Source organism: Microchirus variegatus (genome assembly GCF_963457635.1).
Source record: "Microchirus variegatus genome assembly, chromosome: 4".
In the NCBI taxonomy this organism is placed as follows: domain Eukaryota; kingdom Metazoa; phylum Chordata; class Actinopteri; order Pleuronectiformes; family Soleidae; genus Microchirus; species Microchirus variegatus.
Window position 1 is genome coordinate 18,779,301 of NC_139805.1, and position 20,475 is coordinate 18,799,775.

The 20,475-nt window shown below is 39.5% G+C and overlaps 1 protein-coding gene across 1 annotated transcript; it reads right to left on the reverse strand.

Moving 5' to 3' along the window:
* Positions 1-11,869: 11,869 nt before the first annotated feature.
* On the reverse strand, positions 11,870-16,901 carry LOC310925459 (histamine H3 receptor; the record flags this gene model as incomplete). The annotated part of the gene is made up of 3 exons (XM_083887423.1): positions 11,870-12,727; positions 15,947-16,113; positions 16,664-16,901. 3 exons carry the CDS (start codon positions 16,899-16,901, stop codon positions 11,870-11,872), a joined length of 1,263 nt encoding a protein of 420 aa, XP_083743549.1.
* Positions 16,902-20,475: the final 3,574 nt, after the last annotated feature.

The window sequence follows — 20,475 nt, forward strand, 5'->3', positions numbered from 1 at the left end:
ATTATGTGCCTCTCATCATCAAGTAGAATGACATACACAGACACGCACGCACAGGCCTCAGTTTACAATGATTCTAAATTAGCTATAAAGCAGCACTGGAGGCTCAGAGTTTTTCAGCTGACTGAAAACAACAACAAACATGAAGGACACATCAATTTGTGTGTGAGTGTTAGAGGCACTTTGATTTGAAAGATTATGCTTCCCTCTAATTAGTTTAGATTTACAGATAAGTCCTACTTACTTTAAAGTGATTGTAATATCCTCAAATATCCTCTTTTCAGTTTTTTTGCTTTATTAGGGAAACACAGTGATGTGGAGGTAAACTAGATTTCCATTGGAATGGCATTGGAAATTCTATATAAACTGTCTTCCAGTTTACTGGGTGAAGCTAATTCGGAAGAAAGAATATATGGCATGGCCACCAGGGGGCAACTCAGGAAAATTTGTCTACTTCTAACTTGATTTGTGAAGTCAAGTAACATTTTCCTGAGGAAATAATGTCTCGTGCTAGTTTTTTTTTTTTTGGTCTTCTTCAATAAAACATTAGGTCCAATTTGTAAATTAGAGGGAAAAACAGATGATAAATATGGCACATATGAGTGATCGCCAGTGTGATCTGATATCATTCGATAAGTGCCTGGTTGCAGAACCTCAACATGGTGCTGGCCAAATTGTAAAACTTGAGCTTGATGACCTACAGTATACTGTGCAAAAGCCTTAATCTAATTTTCATTAGTTGTTGTTTTTAGTGGCTCTGTGTGTCTGTTTGTGCTTCCACACTTGCACATGCCAATATGACCAACAGAGGCCACCAGAGGCTCCGTTGGGGTGTAGTCTGCCATCTCTGATTGCCTTGTTTTAGTAATGTTATAATTGCCATACTGTTATTTCTCAGTTACTGTATTGGAACATATCCATAAAATAGGGGAAATGTATGAAATTTTTCTAAAACACACATTTCCCGAAAAAACAAAAAAACAAACACATTTATAACCCATATTTCACGGAATGTTCAAATAAAATTGTACAGTCACAATGAAATAAATATTTATGATGCAAAATGAATGTATTACACACAACAAAAAAAAAACAAATTATAATTTGATATTTGCATGTAGTGTTCAGGCCACATGAAATCGATTGGAGCGTTGTGAGTTTGAGAGTTTTGTTTTTCAGGTTAAAGGGTCAAGTATTTGGTGCGACCTTCCCTTTACACTTGAACAATCTCCAGTAACACCAACCTAATTGATGTTACTGGTCAAACCTGTGTTTGTCTTACTATTTCAGTCAAAAAAAACAATCTGCTGTGAAAACAGTCTTTTCACGGCAGCTCTATTCCAGATATGCTTGAGCATCACATACAACGTGGTGTATGAGTTAAGACATAAAAACAACAAAGCTCTGATCTATTGTCTGGTGCTCTATGAACGCTGTGCTGTGTGCTCAGCCTCAGTGAGCTGACAGAAAAGAAAAAACAGTCAGGTGATCATACATACAAACGAGTAGATCAAACACCAAAAAAACCCCACAAAATACACTTTTCAGTGTGTGTTCATCAGTGTGTATACAGGCATATACATGTTTAATTACCCCAAATAATACCTTAGCATTCATGTAGATACTCAGTCCTTAATTCATTTCAACAGATGGCTCTTGTGGGAGCACGCCAACCTGACGTGATGACCACTTGTAATGAGCAGTAAATCTGAATACAAAAACCTGCCATTCAGAAAACAAGCAAATGGTGATGCTGATAATTACATGATGTTTCACAGTCAGGGAGAGCAGTTGACCTCCATTTTCTGTTGTGTACTTCTCAGGACAGGAGTATAAGTGCAGAGACGGCGAGCCAACATCAGCATATTCATGCCAGCCCAATTTCTTTTCTGTCCGTGGAGCTGTTTGTTTGTTTTTTGCTCGCTGCTCGCTTCTGTGTGCTGAATTAGCATATAAAACAAGGTCAAAAATAATCAGGCTCATGACAGCGTTCTCAGTGAGTGACAAGTGACAGGTGAGAGAGACACGTAAATGTGGGACACAGACACAGCAGGCTGCTTTGTATGTTTATTGAAATCGGCTTTATGACGAGGGCTTTTTTAATGTGGATTCAGTTACTGGCGTGATGACACCTATTGTTTTCAAAGATGACTGATAACTTAAAGCCCCCCACATGACCCTCCCCAATCACTGTTATTAAACCCATTGACACTGAGTGGATCACGGACGACACGTTTTACGTGTTTGTGCTACTGGAAGAGAAGAGAAGTTGCACGTCAAAGCCTTAACATCCAAGGCGCTTCTTATATATAACCAACCCCTTATTTGTGTGTTTTCATCTGTAATTGATCATCAGAACCTGTATGCTTTGCCGGTTTACAAGCTATTAAGTAGTGTATTGAGTTGTGTTTAGAATAAAACCTCTTAAAGACACTCGAGTTGTCCGCCATACTTGTTCTGGTCGCCCTTTCCAGAGGGTAGTTTATTGAGCTGTAAGAAGCAGCCGGTAAAAATCTGGACACATAATTTAACTTGCGCTGTTGAAAGCCGGCGAATCAGCGGCATTGTTGCCAAAGAATGCCTGTGCATATTTCAAATTTTGACCTGTTTTTGCTCATTGAGACAAATAAAAAATGCTACTGTACATGTTTTATGCTGTTCAAAATTCTAATTTAAAGGTCCCATATTATGCAATATCAACTTTTTAATAATTTAAATCCTTATATTTGGGACTCTGGAGGTCCTATCAGTGGGCAAAGTGTGGAAAAAGATGACTCACTCATGTTTTTGTGGTCCTTCTCAGTCTAAGTACAGGAGATAAAACACGTGATGTTGACTTCCGCACTCATTGGTCACAAGACGCTAAATTCCTGGAATTGTTGTCTCGCAGAGCTCCGCTTTGTCCGTTAAACACGTGAGAGTGCAGGCGAGGGCAACTGCATCCGAAAACCGGAAGTCCGCGAAAAGTTCTATTCTTGGCGCCACAGTGCAGCACAGAGTTCTACACAACCTTCCAGCCTCAGAGGATTTATCTGTCCAGTGGATACATGTTATATATGATGGTAATGTGCCTGCTAGAGCCTGCAAATGATCACTTTTCCAAATGCTAACTACTGTTAGCTCCCAGTAGCCTCTGTGGTTGATGTAATTTCCTGTCCCTTAAGTTTTGTTTTACTTTTTTTTAAGGTGGACCTAAAGAGATACTACTAAACAGAGTGTTCTGAACAGGGCTGTTTTGTCAGGGTGATTGAACTGCTGTGGTGCTTCATCCTTATGGTATTTTGACCAAAGCATGTCACAGACATGTTCATTAGGACACCAGGGAACTAGTTAATAGGATATAATATGGGACCTTTAACACGCAAAATATTTTGTTTGTGTACAACTGCAGTTTTTTTTTTTTATATATAAATACATCATTTTTTACATTTTAAATTGTCAAAGGTGAAGTAAGTAGTTTATAGTGACATCTAGAGGAGAGGCTGAAATTTACAACAAAGAACTGCTCCTCTGCTCACCCCCTCCCTTCCCTGAGCGATACGGTATCCTCAGCTGGTCAAATGTTGTCCTGGTCGTCTTTCTCCGTGTCAGCAGATTAGGTTCGTGAGGTGAGGGAGAGGGCGAGCTACCGCGGCCGTAGCAGACGAAGCGGAGAGAGAGGAGGCGGGACTTTCGCTACAAGTAAAGCGATTTGTTCTCTCGCGTTTGTCCTTACAGGCTCCGGTAGACACATGGTGTCTCGCTGCTAACAGTGGCTATGCAACCGCGGCCCGCGACCATGTTATTTTACATGACTTTTTGAAACACTACGAAAATGAAACAAAAACTATTATACAGCGACTAGACAATGCAGGAGCACATAATATGTATAAAAAAGTGGATTTTGGGTTATATAAACCCATAAATACTACACAGTGTCCCTTTAATACACTATTTAATATGCAATAAATTGTAAATAACTGCCAGATATTGGAAGTTATTCTGGAAAGATGGGCAAAAGCACTTAGTTACAGGAAGTTTTCTGGCCCTTTTATGGTTAGAATAAGCAGAAACTAAAAAAAAAAGTCCAGAAGGACATTTTGAGGGTTAGGTGTTAAAGGGTTAAAAATAGATTTTTATTAGTCACAGCTACAGCTGTGATCTGATTATTGCAGCGTTCACTGTTTGGTCAAGACAAAGATTTATAACACAGATAAATCTAAACTCTGGCAGGGAAAGTAAAGCAAAGACAAAGTTTAACTTTCCAGCACAGTTTAATTAGGACAAATCTAATCAGAAAAACAGAGCGGGGACACAGACAAATAATGACATACTTGAAGAATCTTTTCGAGATAAACAAACATTTTAGATGATTAATTATTTTCTGGCATGGAATTTCCCCATCGCTGTTCTCACGTCTGAACAGTCGCGTGTTAAAGATAACCATAAAAAAAATGGACAAACAAGAGAGATTAGTGTTGCGTGTGTTGACTATAAACTGACGCTGTGTGGAGAGCAGCAGGCAGTAATCAAGTGTTACAGACAACTGATCGTTTATTTCACTCCGTCTGCGGCAACAGTTTATCAAATCAAGACGTCACATCTCTACAGACACGAAAAGAGCAAATCGATAGAGAAACACAAGTTTGTGCTATACAGATATGTGGTCTGCAAGAAAAACAGAACAGAACGATATATTAATGCCACAGACATCAGCAGTTATATTAAAGTGTCAGACTCTTTCATTTTTATAAAAAAAATCCACTTTGTGACAATCTCATCTTCATCTTTCCTTCGTGTGTGTGTGTGTGTGTGTGTGTGTATCCTTGGATATAAAAAAAACCCTTAGGAGAACTCTCTCTCTCTGAATCCCAGTTACAGAGAGCTTTAGGAGTGTTACATTAATGGATCGCCTTGCTTGAGCTCTCATTTCAGAAATATCCGTCAAACCTTATCTGTGGTAAATCGTGTCCCAACTGGGAAAAAAAAACCCCACGACTTTCTGTGAAGCGCTGTGCCAAAGAGCAGTGATAACAGAGGCGTAATAACTCATTTGGAGGGATTTTAGCAGTGCATGTGGCGTGTGTCTTTGTGAATACAAAAAAAGTTTTGAATTGAGATATTAATATGACTGATGTTTGTGAACGGCAGTTTATTTTAAGTTAACTCGTACAGTGCCCATAGGAAGTATGTATTCCTATAGTGGGAGCTGAAGAAGATTGACAGTCACAACATCTAGCTACGTTAATGCTAATCGAAAATGAAAACTTTTGCGTTGTGCCTAATGAGGTCGCACAGTGTTTGTATTAATCGTAGCCTCGCTAGCTTACCTTTGGAAATAGGTTTGCCGAGTTAGCCGCAAAGTAGTAGCATGCTAATGCAAAATAAATATGTGCTTGCTTATTGGTGAATGGACACCATTGTTTTAGTTGTTTTAGAAGAACACCATGTTCTGTGTGAAAATGTCTCACCCACCGTGAGGACAGCCTCTTCACTCCCACCTTCCCGCTCCAGACAGCGCAGCTGCTGCTGATGAGCCGCTGCCTGCCTGGTGTAATGTGATAAATCAGTGAAAGTGCAGCGTGATAAATCTGTGAAAATTAAAATTCCTCAAAAAAAATTTAAAATCAAGGATGCAAACCATCAGGCCATGCTCAACCCATATCCAAGATCTTAGGGCGACTAGACAGACAGACAGACACACACAACTTGCTTTATAGATACTTAAGTCATTTTTTTGCACACACACACCAATTTGTGATAGTGAATTTGTCCTCTGCCAGCGACCTTGCTGTTACTAGCCCAGCTCCTTTCTTCTTAGCCGTGGTCTGCCCATACTGTATTGCAGTGGTGTCCAATGGGGTGGCAATGGCCTCGCAGACCTTTTTTTGAATAGTAAAAGTTACATACAAATGTAGAATTTTATAATAATTTAATTTCCATTATCACTACGATCATTTTCAAATGGCAATGTAACCAAATCTTAGCCCCATGTGTTTCTTAAATATCAACAAGTGTCTCCTACATTTAAACAATTAGTCACATGAGTTCACACACTCTTAGAAATAGAACCATATAAGGTTATTTGACTTGTCCTCATAGGAGAACCCTTTTTGGAACCCTAAGTTACCAAGAACCCTTTTAAAAACCTTTATTTAGGAACGGGCTTATAAAGGGTTCCCTGGATAAAAATGGTTCTTACTTGAACCATTAGTGTTACCAAGAACCCTTGAAAAACCCTTTCTTATGGAAAGGGTTTGCCAGCCCTTGTAGAAGAACACTTTTGGAACCCTTATTTCTAAGCGTGCACAGTTTTCGTATGAGCTCTGTGTGACTCGTTCTGTGTTCCCTGTCTCTCTCAGTATAGCAGTGTTATGTTTTCACGTCTTTTATACATATATTCTCTGGTCCAGCAGACAGATTTAAACTCCTGCCGTTTGCATCGCTCTCAAATAATTATGTGTTCAGCAATAACAAAAATCACCAAAAAAAAAAGTCTGTGGGGGTTATCATTGAGGGTGTTTTGTCACCAGATATTATTTGGTTGTATAATAATAATCACTATACATCCATCCCAGAACAATTCAAATGTGTACCAGGAGGACGTGAACCGGCACCAATCTTCACTTTGAAAAGCTGTGAATATTGGTTTTTTTAGGGGTCCCACAGTGCACAGAAAACAGTGTCAATACTTGCGCTGAACAATTTGTTTTCTATTTGCAAGTCCACCTGCGTCTCTGCACAGGTCACCTTAACCACAGTCTATTCATCTATTCCTCAGCTAGCCTTTTAAGAAATGCCTTCAAATTGACTTTGTCACCCACTTACTTTGGAGGGGTGGAGGGGGCTTCCATTTTCCTTTTGTCTCATGTGACTTTTAAGAAGAAAAAAAAAAACGTTTAGGGAAATATTTTCAGTTTTCAGCAGTGGTGACAAAATGTGATTTGACACCTACAATAACAGCTATGTTTAAACCCCTATTATTAAATGGGGTCAGTGGCGGAACAACACCACGCACGCAGACTGAAAAATCTATTTAATCTCAGGAGAAAGACATCATCTCTGGATTGTGAAGGAATTTGTTGTTGTTTTTTTATAACGGCAAAAGCCACGTTGTGTGTGCTGTGTTGTATTCACAGAGTTAGAGTTGGAAAATAATGTGAGTGTTTCCAAACGTTTAGTCTAGACCATGCTCACATTAAGTGAAGCATCTACATTTTCTTTCTGTGCTCTATTTAGATTTCTAGGCATATAATGTTGTATTTGTTTGCTTGGAAAAAAAAAAAAGGCACAACAGAAGTCATGATTATCATCCAATCAGTATAATTTCACTTATCTTCACAAGGTTTGCTTTCAGCGTGTGACCCAGGGTTCAACACTCTCTGAGTCTGTTTTAATGCACTTGCTAATTATCATACATTATTCCCACAGCGCAGAGTGACTGTATTGTTTCCTTTCCGTCTCAAATCTATAAAGATGCTTTTTCCGAACATCTTGCAAACAAAGGTCTGAGTCCTACAACTCTGACCTTTCTTTCATTTATCTGGTGTTTGTTATCAGACGGCATTCTTACTAACGAGAACTCAAACAAGTCTTTTGTGAAGACCTTCACTCCTGTTGAAGTGTTGTCTGACTATGACAGGCAGGTCCATTACGCCGACACTGGGAGAATCAGAGATAAAGCCAGTGAAGCTAGAAGGAGCAGCTTGATTCAATCAACTATACACAGCTCCACGGCAAAGTAAGAGTTGTTACACATGTAGAATGTCAATGTTGTGCTAGTCAACGTTGATCTTACAGTGGTGGAGCAGAAATCGATTGATGGATGTGAAACACTGAGAAGTGACGCTCGTGTATCGCACGGGTCGAAGGACGTCGGCACATTTGCCTAGATATGACCTTAGAGTATATTCACACCTCTTATTAATTTTAATTAATTAAAGGGATACTTCACCGATTTGAATGTGGCTTTGTATTGCTAGAATAGCAGTAGTATTTTTTAGAAAATGTGCTTCCCTCCCTCAGTTTTTCCCTGACTTGTAAAAAAATGTGTTTTCCCTTATCCAAATGTGCCCTACTGTGAGTCAAATGACGCGTTTTGCATCACAGTAGGGCACATTTTGAAAATGGAAAACAGATTTTTTTACAACTCAGTGAAAAACTGAGGGAGGGAAGCACATTTTCTAAAAAATACTACTGCTATTCTAGCAATACAAAGCCACATTCAAATTGGTGAAGTATCCCTTTAAGTTAGTTAGATTTAAGTGAATTCCAATTCCTTGCTTAACCCTCAATCTCAAAAATGCACGCTCCCTCTAGTGCAAGTGCTGTCCTGATTCTCAGAAAAATTAAGTTGAGGGGCAAGTTTAAGGGCTGTATCGCCCTCAATATTGAGTTTTTCCGAGACCACCCTTGGGAGCAAGGGCTACCCAGAATGCATTGCGTGTTTTGAAAGAACAATGATGGCGCCGAAAGCAGCGAAACGAGTACGCTACAAATTAAGTATTTTCTTTGTTAATAGAGATATAAAAATGATGAAAACCATTGTATTATCTTAGTTTAGGCCCATATTATAGATTACTGACGTCATTGTTGCGTAACATTTATTTTTATTTTACGATCTTTTGTCAATAGCCGGCCGGTGCGAACAAGCGATCGTTTGCTATGGTTTACTTTTCAATAAGCCGTGGTGTGTGGTAACTGTCAGCTGAATATGTCTGTGGTTGTGGTATTTGTATGAGTATCATCTTATAACTAACTGACAACCTAATAACTTGACTGACAAACGGATTGTAATAAATAATCGTGACATAAAGGTGTTCTTCTTCTTTTTTGGAGTTGACAGACTGGATGCAGCTTTCGCGTTATTCTGCCCCCCTACAGTCTGAAGACATATCTGCATTTAAGGGGTGTCCCATTTCTAAGTGACAAAATAACCCTCAACAATTGGTTTTAGGGCCAGTTAAGATAAGGGTTGAGCTTGAGGGTTGAGATAGGAATTGGAATTGGCCCTTAAACCATTGTACAATGATTAAGCATCGCCTCTGTGTTTCTCAGTTTTGACGTGTTCAGATGCTGTTTTGCTCTGACAACAATTCAATTTGTTTTCACGTCAAGAAAAGACGACGGCAACAGCCGAACGCGAGACAGCTTCAAACATGTTTGAGACGAACAAATAACACGAGAAAAGGGGCCATGAATGGTTCTGGAAGTGAACTCTCCCCCTGAAAAATAGCCATTAATGTGTCAGGATAAATGCTTTTTGCCCCATCCACCCATGCCGTGCTGCTGTACACACAGATAAATGCTTGACTGATCCCCCCCCCCTTTTTTTTTTTTTTTTAGATGAAGGACACAGCATGCAACGTCTCTGTTCATGAAAATTCTAAAATAATGAGGCTACATCATCGTCATCATAAAAAAAAAAAAAAAAGATATCCAAAGATATGTACTGCAGCTTTACAGTGGAGATCCATCATCCTCACAATCCTAAAATCAACAGTAACAAGAACGAAAATGTGAGCTTCAGGGTGTTGTGTTGTGTTCTGTTGTTTTCTAGAGAACAAAATTGCTTTTGTTGCAAAAAGTTAGATGACTGATCTTGCACTTTTCCAATATGCCACTACACCTCCTCACAGTTAGACTGGCCATAAGACTGGGGATGGGAATTGGTTTCGGTCAGTTATCGGTAGTACTGATCCACATCATTGGAGCGGATATCAGACACAAAAAGACATATCACATGCTTCACTGTAAAAATGTAAATACAAATCAGTAAAAGCATTTTAGCTTCAGTCACGTCTTGGGCTGTTTATTTCTTCTTTTTGGGAGAACAATATTTGTTACACAGTTGGAGAATTACGTCTTTGAAATGACTCAGCAAAGCTTCATGCGTTCATAAATGGTCTAAAATGACAAACCAATATCAGTATCGGTAGATACTCCAGTTTGTGATATTGTTGTGCCGTCTTTTTATGTGTTCCAAACAGCCAATATGACTGTTCAGTAAAGGATAACTAGCAATGGACATGTGACTGTATATTATATATAGTTTAAATATAGATATTGAATGAGATATTTGTTTACTGTACTCTTTACATCACCAAAAATGTGCATTTAATCTCCAAATTCAGGGGTCTGCAACCTTTAGAATGAAGAGCCATGTTTGTCCCCTCTTCACCCAAATAAAATTAATCTGATCCTTAAAATGAAGATAAAATCACATGTAAAGTTGTTGTTTTTTTACACATATATACTCTATTTAAAGAACCACAGTTTGTCTCAAGTTGATACCCAACCTCTAAAGTGTAGAAAAAACGACTTTGAAATAAAATAAAACGATTTTATGTAGTACTTTATCAGCTTTTGGGGGAGGTTTTTCAACTGGATGTGACGGATAAAACATCAAAACATTTTTATTTACGCCTTTATTTTGACAAAAAATATTCAAAAACATGAATATTTTTTCTTCAAAGCTACAGAGAGGCTGAAGAGTCACATCGACATATGATTTTTTCTGAAATTTGGGACATTTTTTTTACTTTTTTTGGTCAAATTTTGGACGGCATCTGTCAAATTTTGGACGAAATGTGTTTTTTTGTGACATTTTGTAAAAGAAAAAACAATTTTGACTGTTTTTTTGTCAAATTTTGGACAATATATTTTTTGACTTTTTTTTGTCAAATTCTAGAGCCACAGTTTGCAGACCCCTGTCCTAATTCAATGCCTTATGAAGTCACACCACACCTAAAATAATGACTGCAATGTTATTGCTGTCATACAGTAAAACAATAATTAAGATAATATTATATCCCTAAATATCTTTCTTCTGTCGTACATTTTACCAACAACATGTACACTTACAAATAAGCTTTGTAAGCACTTTTTATTCTTTATAATTTGGCTACTTACACCGACACATTCATCGCCTACATACATACATAAGTATTAAAGTATTACAAACAAAGTCAAGTCTTTGAATAAATACTTGCATTTAAAGAACACGACCAATTAGCTTGGCACAGACATTAACATACAAAAGTTTCAGTGCTGCTCCCTTTTTCATAGTGCTGTACATTTCCAAGATAAACAAGAAATTAAGTGCACATTCAGTAATGGCAGATTCCAGCTCCTCCACTCTGCCACTCACACACACACGCTGTGTAAATAGAATGAAAGAAAACATCACCATACTTAAAGAGCACACGCTGTATTCAGTGAACAAATACTGAATATTCTGCTCTGCTCATTTGTTTTGAACTTATCACTTTCTATTGCTGCATGATTACAAAAACAACTTGATTTTGAAAACCATTATTCTTATGTGCGAATGACCTTGTTTTGCTAATTGGAATTCTAAATAAAAAAAAGGTTTCGTAGGCAGGTAATGTAACAGTATAAAATAATAGAAGACCTTGAACTCCCTCTTTTACATAACATTAATATAACCTAGAAACAGCAGAGTCTTTAGAAACAGCAGTAAACAAAGTGGATTTCTGTTGAGGCCGTTGTTGCATTGGCTTGTGCTTTACTTCAGACGAGATGTGATTGAAGAACTCGCATTACAGAGATTGTCCGCGAATGTTAGCGTGTGTTTCAAAATGAAGGGCTTTGAAAAGCGCTTTTAATGAAGGACGAGTACGTCCAGGTGCACCACTGTTTTTCTCTCTTTTGGCATGAATATAAATGGGGGAGCTTCCTTTTCTCACACACATTTCAGAACGACATGGTCATATTGCTGTCGGACATGCTGCGACCGTCATCACGCTATATATGCAAACACTTGTCTTATTTTTATGGAAGAACAGTACATGGATTTTTACAGTGTCTGACCAACCACTTTTTTTTTTTTTTTACTGCACGCATTAAGCACGAGCGTGTGGTCGAGTTCATCTCAGCACGACTGAGCCTCGATCTGAGGCTGCACCGATTGTCTTTTAGGACACAGTATCTTTGAGAAAGCCCTTCGAAAGCTGCTGTGGCACAGCGGGTACAAAAACGGGTTGATCGCCGAGTTCAACCACAGAAGCCAGAACGTGACCTCGTACCAGTGGTCCCCCACACATTCACCGCTGCATGCAGCACGGATAATCATCAGTAGCGTGTAAGGAGCCCAGCAAATCCCAAAAGTGCAGACGATAATGGCCAGAGATTTGGCAATTTTTTTGTCTCTGGAAAGTCTGGATCCCTGTGTCCTGCGACCAGGTGCCATACAGGAGGCTGAGTGCTCAAACAGCCTGGAGTTCTTTCTGTTTGGGGAGAACCTCTCCCTCTGCAGGAATAACTGACTGGTGTTTGGCTCCCCGCTGAAAGAGGGGGAAAGGACGTCGTCGTCCTCGATGACTGCAGAGATGGCGGTGGGCTCGCTGCACGACACCTTCCGAGTTTTGACGAAAAACACCGCCAAGGCGGCTCCTTCTCCGTGCTTCTTACTGTTGGCCTGAGTCTTGGCGTCGTCTTCGGCGCACGCGGCGCTGTTCTTGTTTCTGCGATGGATGTTCAGGTAAATACTCAGGTTGAAAAAGGCCACCGACACGAAGGGGGTGAAGAACTCGAAGGTCGAGGCACTTAGCAGAAAGTACCAGGTGAAATAAAACTCTGCGTAGCACTCGTGGGCCGGCACGATACTCTGACCGACAATAGCCTCCCAGAAGATGATGGCAGGGCCGTAGAGGAGGAAGGCCAGCACCCACACCAACACCATCTTGAGCACGGCCTGGCGGGTCATGTTTCTTTGTGCTCTGTATTTAACCTGTGCCAAAAGAGAGGCAGGAGTGTGACTCACAGTAATGCAGCTTTAACTATCTGTTACAATTCGAACACCCACGGCTGCTCATGCTCATCATTAACAGACAAATTCACTTGCTCCCACTCGGAGTCTCTTCTTCATATTGTCCTCAGAGCAGCAGGGAGACGCTGCTAAAAGCCAATCTGACTTCTAAGGCTCCTGCCACATTCACCACGTCACCTGTCGCTCATTCACTTCTCACATGTTCCATTTTTCTTAACTCGGGCTCAACTCTTTACCACCCTCTAACGTTTCTTTTGCTATCTCTCAGACAGTTCTGTCAGTATGAGACAATGGTGCGTGCTAATTAGCATGACAGTCGGCGAGCTCATGTTTATGCACTCTGACAGATGGATGCGGAACGTAGTCCCATTCAGAAAAATTTCCATCCGTGTCGAAACAGGCCGAACCAATCGCAATCATGCAACAAAATTGGGGCGGGTTCGATATGAGGACGGACAGACAGTCAGAGCGGAGTCTATGAAGACCCAAGATGGCTGCAGCCTACATGTATGTGGAAAGGGTTAGACTCAATCTAAAGGAAACAAATCTTGTATTTAGAGTGTCTGTGGATATAATCAGTGTTGTCTACCATGGAACTGACGGACACTCTGATCTGTGACTATTAGAAACTGGAAAAGGAACTGAGACCTGATCTATTTCCAAATGTGCTACCATGTGACCAAAGTCAGGGTTCCCACACCTCGGCTGACATCAAATTCAAAGAATTTTCAAGGACTTTTCAAGGACTTTCCAAGACCGACAACCCTCAAATTCAGGGACCGGGTGGCGTTCAGTTTTATGGATTTGCAGCACACTCTGCATCTGGACAAGTGATTGTCCTGCTGAACATTACTCGCTCATAGTTCCACGTGGAATATCCATCAACAAACGCGTCTTGACGTAACAAACAAGGTAATATCAGCAGAGGGAGACATTTACTTAAATATCAACTTAACCCTTCGCACACAAAATTCAAGCACTTTCATTGTCTATTTAGGGCAATAAACTGTCAAGGATTTCAAGGATCGGGAATTGGAACCCTGCCAAAGTTAAATTATATGCATTTTAGTGTCAGTATTCTGGGCACAATCTTAAGAGTTCAGTACAAAGACAGAGCCTCATTTCCATGATTAATTACAGTGATCCTGCTCACAATTGAACAAAAATACATTATACTGAGATCATACGAGCAGCCACAAGCAAAATGGTTTAATTACAACGAGTTATTATCAGAGTAAATAAAGTTATTATGTAAACTGGGGGCCATGTGTTGTCTAAGAGATGTTAAAAGTCCAGTGTGTAAAATTTAATAGAAATTATTCTCATCTGGCAGAAATTGAAGATGAAATAATTATAGTTGTGATGTTTTGATGTCTAATTTTCAGCAGGAACATGCAACTTATACATTTTACACACTGTCCCTTTAAGCTTTAAAGGTACACTAACTTTTTAAAGGTGCGCTAACTCCATCCACAGGAATCTGAAATCAAACAGCAGAGGCTGAGATTCACCTAAATGTTACATTCTCGCATCAGTCGAGCTCCAAAGAAACCGCACATCCTACATTTCCCATGATGCACCCCAAATAGCATCTTTCATCTTCCTTTTCATCTTTCACCGGACGCATACTTCGGCTATGACCTACACCTTCAAAAAAAGAGAGAAAACCTCAAACGAAAAGTGAGAGATCTGGGCCATTTTTTTTGGAGGGTGGACCTGTGAAAAATTATTTTCTAATTCAGTCATCAACAGTTTTATTCATTAGAACACAAACACTAATTAATATTTCATCATTTCAGAGTAACCCATTTCTATAAAGCATGAGTGGCAATCAAAAGAAAGACATCAGAGGCACAAATAAATAAATAGATAAATAAATAAATAAATATATATTTTAGAAATTCACGTTTGATGCATTTAAAACCAAAATGTTGCATCTCAAATAGTCTTCATCAGGGAAAACATGACAATAAAGACAACAGGTGGCTAAATAGACAACAAAAACGAACAATTATGACAAATAAAGGGTAATCATAAGAGCAACAGAGAGTGAAGAAATGTAAAACAAATGGACGGAGCAAAAAAAACAATTGTAATATCCAATAAGTCAAAAAGTATTAATAAATCTGTGGACGAGGAAAGAAAATAATCCGAGAAATGGAGAAAAGTCTATTTCCTCATTCAGACCTGGGAATTAAGTGTGAAAATCCAAAATGTCTCCTGCTGAGGGAGACGTTTTTTTGGTGGTAGAGCCTCGGGTATCTTTCTCTTGATCTGCCATGTGTGCTTTATGGTTTTCTTCAGATTGAAAGGACAGTTAATATTATTATCATTATTATTATTATTATTAGTGTGTATTTATTTTAAATACACTCCTGCTCTTCTTCTTAACGAGCAACTGTTTGTTCCTGACGTTTCGTGACAAAATGACAAGTTACACTCCAAGAAAATCATTACTATTAGTCATCTTCATTTGTTAGCTGTTGAGTCACACTGGTAATGGTAATTATTTTTTGGGGGGGGGCAGACACTATTATTAGAAAGGGGTGTGGCCTATGGATTGTGGGATTTTTAAGGATCTCCCATTTTGGACACACACTTTAGTTTATCTTTAATAAGCAGTTAATACGAATCAATAGGGCACTTTTTCTTATAGATTCGTATAAAGATAATTAAGTCCAATTAGCTTATAGGGTTTGTTTGAGTAACATAAGCATTAAAAAGATGTTTATTGACAATAATTAGACTAATTATAGCTTGATTAACACACATATCATTGCTTGAAATTCACTCGTATAGCACTGACTCGCTGACATAGCACTGACATGCTGACAGTGAGAGTCGGGCTCTCTTCAGTAAGTAATGTGTCCATTTACTGTAATCATATCTATATGCTCGAGAGCTGACAGCTCATGTTTGCTCAGACAATATTTACTGACAAGATTAACCACACAGTCCAAGGTGTGTCTTGGACTTAAGCGGGAACAGAATCATTGATTTGAAACAGACATACTTGAACGTAATTGTCCTCTATCTGGAGGGCAAACTGTCGCTGGAGGTGAAAGATTTTTTTTTTTGGGGGGGGGGGGGGGGGTCTGCCGTGTGTCGTGCACGTGTGCGTGTCTGTGCGTGTGTGTGTGTGTGTGTTTAATGACGAGCACGTCCACAGCCTGTACTTACAGCCCTTGTGACTGACAGGAAGCGGTCATAACTAATGAGGACAATGTTGAAGACTGATGCTGTGCAGAGCAGGTAGTCCATGACCAGCCACACCTTGCAGAGACCCTTACCCAGCATCCATCGGCCTGTCAGGTTGTACGGGATGTACACTGGGATACAGAAGGCACCTGGAATAGAAACACACACACAAACACACACATTCTGCATGACGATTTGCACCAAGAACAAATGTGGTATTCACATCAGCATTTCTGCAGACTGCCTGCAAGTGACAGGTATTAAATGTGGCCATAAAAAAAACATTTGGTGGATGCTGCCTGTTTCCATGACAAAAACCTCCTGCAGAGAGACTAAGTCAAGACATATTTTGGAAAAGCATTGGTTGTTTCACTAAAGTGAAGGCTGTCATTTTTTTTCCCAGAGCAGCACAGTGATGAGGGGTGAGTGCAGCACAAAATTCAAATAGAGGGACTTGCAAATGCACAATACTCCACGGTAATGCACCACGAGGACAGGAAGGTCACCATGAACAAGCAACTGAACATGAGTGACTCACTGTAATTATAATGTAGGAATATTACAGTGTGTTTTTGGGGAACGCACACACACAGAAAAAAAAAAGCATGCCAATGGTTTTCATTCATAGACGAGAACAAAAGCTGAATTTGTGCGCACTGACAGAGGGAGACACAAAGAAGAGCATCTGCACCAACTCACCCACGAGAAAATCAGATATAGCCAAATTCAGAAAGAAGTAGTTGCTCTGAGTCCTCAAGGTTTTATCCACAACGAAAGCCATGATGACCAGCGCGTTCCCAGCCACCACGACCACGACCAGGGTCACCATGAGGACCGGGAGCATCACCGTCAGGTAGCCCGGCAGCGCACTCGCAGCCTCGGACACCGCAGGAGTCAAGTTGCCGCTGGAGTTGGACTCCAGAATGTGAGCGACCATTGTTAGTGCAAAGCCAAAATCATCGTGCAGACACAAGGACCAAGTCCATCTGCGTCCCCAGACCTCCCGCTCCACTTTACCAACGAGTCAAACATGACTGAGAACCTGGAATTAAACAAGGAACACTTTTTCCAAATCCTCATCATTTGTTTTCTGTTCATTTAACGGCAGAGAGGAGAAGTTAAATCTGTCATCTTTTTTGATAGCAAGTGATGATAAGTGATCAGTGTATATTCCCTCTGTGTCTGTCGCTTCTGTCAGTCTGGATTTTTGGAGAGCGCACGGAGAGGCATGTGCGCGCATCGAGGCGCTCACGCTGCTTTTGTCACACACGCGTCAAGACGACTGGAGTAAAAAATTAGCGCTATGTCCGGTCATACTTTCAAAATAAAACTATATCTGACCTCAAGAGGCAATATTCTATATTTTTGTATGTAGCAGCCGGTAGTGAACATAACACACGTTTATTTATACAGTTGCAATGAAACACTGGTGTGATAAAGGATATAATGATTTTATTATTTAATAGCAAGTGTTATATTTCACAAATATATGCCTTTTTAATTAGAAATACAAAGGTGGAATTATTCACAATTACTAAGTATCTCATGTCCCGATATCTCTTTGAGTATAAGACACATTTGTCTCTGAAATCGTTTTATTTTAGGAGCAATTTGCACCCACGTTTCCACACTGGAGAGAGTTTTCATTATTGTTATACAATTGATATTAAAGCCAGCATGTGGCATATGTGAGGCACAGGTGCATCATCTGCCTCATTTGTCCACAATCACACTAATGTATCTGTTTAAAAAAAAAAAAAAAAATCTGAGACAAAGAGATGAATCCATTTCCGGTTGTGTGTTTTTTTAAACAGTAATTTCTGCGCACTTCACATATTCCTTCTTTGTCCGCCCCGCAAATGATCAAAGGCTGAAGTCTGCAGTCAGAGAGGCTGAAGTGATCCAGGCGCATGAAGCTGAGATGAAATAAGCCAAGAGTCATCATTTCATAGACAATTAAGAACAAGTGTCAAAATCAGGGAGGAGTTCAGTTCACTTGGCAAATCTGAGGACATGTAGAATTGTCTTCAATTAAAGTGGAATGAGATGATATCAGGAATTGCAATTAAAAAAACAACAACTCACAAGTTGATCATGATACATTTCCATTACTGAGATAAACATCATGACACGTGAAGAAAATCAATAATATGCCACTTCAGTGACCGGAAAATACTCTGTAGCTCACCAACATACAACCCTAGTGATTTATATTAAAGTGGCACCAGGGGGAGCCTGCATGTTTCAGGTCATTGCAGGCCTGAATTCTCAAACTTGCGGCCCTCCAATAGATTCCATGCGGCCCATCACGTAATATGAAGTCATCATTTCTGCATGCTTTTATTAAAATGTCCTGATCCATTTTGCATCATAATTCTATTTTTTATTGTGATCTATACAGTATATCACTTCCATAATCGAAACAAAGTCTTTTATTTTGAAATTGTGTGAAATGTTGTCACAAATATCGTTATTACGACCCCACGACGGAACATTTTGATATAATTTATAAGCTAATGTCGCCGGCTTCCACTGAACAGTTGCATTTTCTGTAAAAGTTTAACTTGTTTTGCACTTGGCCGGCCCCTAGTGGCCAGACTAGACGTAGAGTAGCCACCAGGTCATTTGAGTTGGACAGCCCTGGGCCCTGATTATCTCATCATTGTTGTTCCCTTTTAATAAATAAATATGTGTACTTAAAATATACTAAAGAACTTTTTTACAATTATCACAATAATGTTATGAATCACAGTTATTTTGGCCAGTGAAATTGAGACAGGAAATGATCATATTGTGTCAACAATGGAACATAATGTTTCTTTGTTGCAATGTGATAATTTGTGAAATTTTATTGTCTATAAAAAAAAGGGCCAGCTTGCTCTAATAAAGAGCACCATCTGCCAACAACCTGAGGTATTCACAGTTTTATTCAAAACTTTAAAGTCATTGATACAAAGTGATTGGCCAGATTGTCGACTTCTCTCTTTTGCGAATATTAAAAGATGGAAAAAAAAATAATGTTTTGCCATTCACCAATTTCCATCCCTTCACTCTCACATTCACTCACACATCTATCATTCCTATCATGTACCTGCTGCCAGCACAGAGTAACTTGGTGTTGAGTGGTTAGAGGAGCCTGGGATTTGAACCCTGACCTTCAAACTGGAAGATCGCTCACTATAGGAGGTGACATTGATATCCAGGGTCACTTGGTTGAAGAAGTCTAGTTCTTGCTCAGATCATTAGATTTACATTAAAACTAAAAGGTTATTATGGATTTAATGAGCAATGTTTGTTTCTTATCTTACAATATTTAATTGTGTTTAGTTTAGTTCTATCACATGGTATTACACTACTGGTCAGGTTTAGGAGCTGTGTGACCTCAGATTGACCTAAGAGTTGATTCTGCTGCACCTGCTCTTTCTGTATTAAAATATCTAAAAAGCATCAGACTAATGTTATAAATGTTTGTTGAGTAGTGTACATTAGCCAAAATGTTTCCAACACCCTTTAAAATGATAGATAGATCCATATTTTTACTAAAATACAACAACTTCTGGGACAAACTTCCTCTGAAAAAGTGGAAAGAAACATTCTGCACTCTAAACTAGCCAGTGTGTTGTCTTTTTTTTTTTAACTATAAGTATCCGTCACTATTGGAAGTTCAAACGTGCAGGGAAACCAAAGGAGACCAAAGGAGAGGACATCATCAAACTAGGACTTTTGTTATCGTTTTGACTGAGAGACGCTAGTGGTCGATGTTACACATCGTGCATTTAATCCAAGCTTAATCCTTAAACTTAACCCAGGCTTTACCAAAGTGCCCCCCCTGGTGTGTGTCACAATCAGCAGCAAGAACAGCTGTACGAATATGGAATCCTAGTAGTCTGGCTGTTCTCCTCATGCTAGAGTGTTAATTCAGCTGCACAAGTTCTCCACAAGCCTCTTTTAAATATGATTAAGGGCTGAAATGATGGGTTCAGTGTGATGACAGCTTGTCAGGGAGAAACTACTCTCTGCTGAGTGAATTAGCTGTAATTACTATGAATGGCTGAAATGAGCAGGCAGCTTTGTACACAGACATGGAGGAAATCTGAGGAGCCACGGTGTTAAAATTCAAATACATTACCCCTCGTCTTCACACTTCAGTTTTTAGTCCCCGAAGATGCTGAGCCCAGATAAAAAGTCAACAGTTTTTACATGACAATACAATAAAAAGTCTGGCTGTGGCAGTGGAAACCAAAAGGCCAAATGCATAGATGAGCCCTGGGTATTTTTAGAAAGTAGTCCTCTGCTGCCTACAGCCAACCCTGGAGTGGTAAATATGCAAATCGTGTCTTTCCAGGAATTGATTGACACCAAACGGAAGAGTTGTGGTAAAACTCAACAGGAGCAAGTGTGAGGAAAATGCTCCAAGTGAGGTGTGAAAAAACACATTTTAAACAGCATTTATGGGAGCGTCAAACCCACCGGAGGAAAAAAAAGGACATGTGAATTATGTCTGTACATAA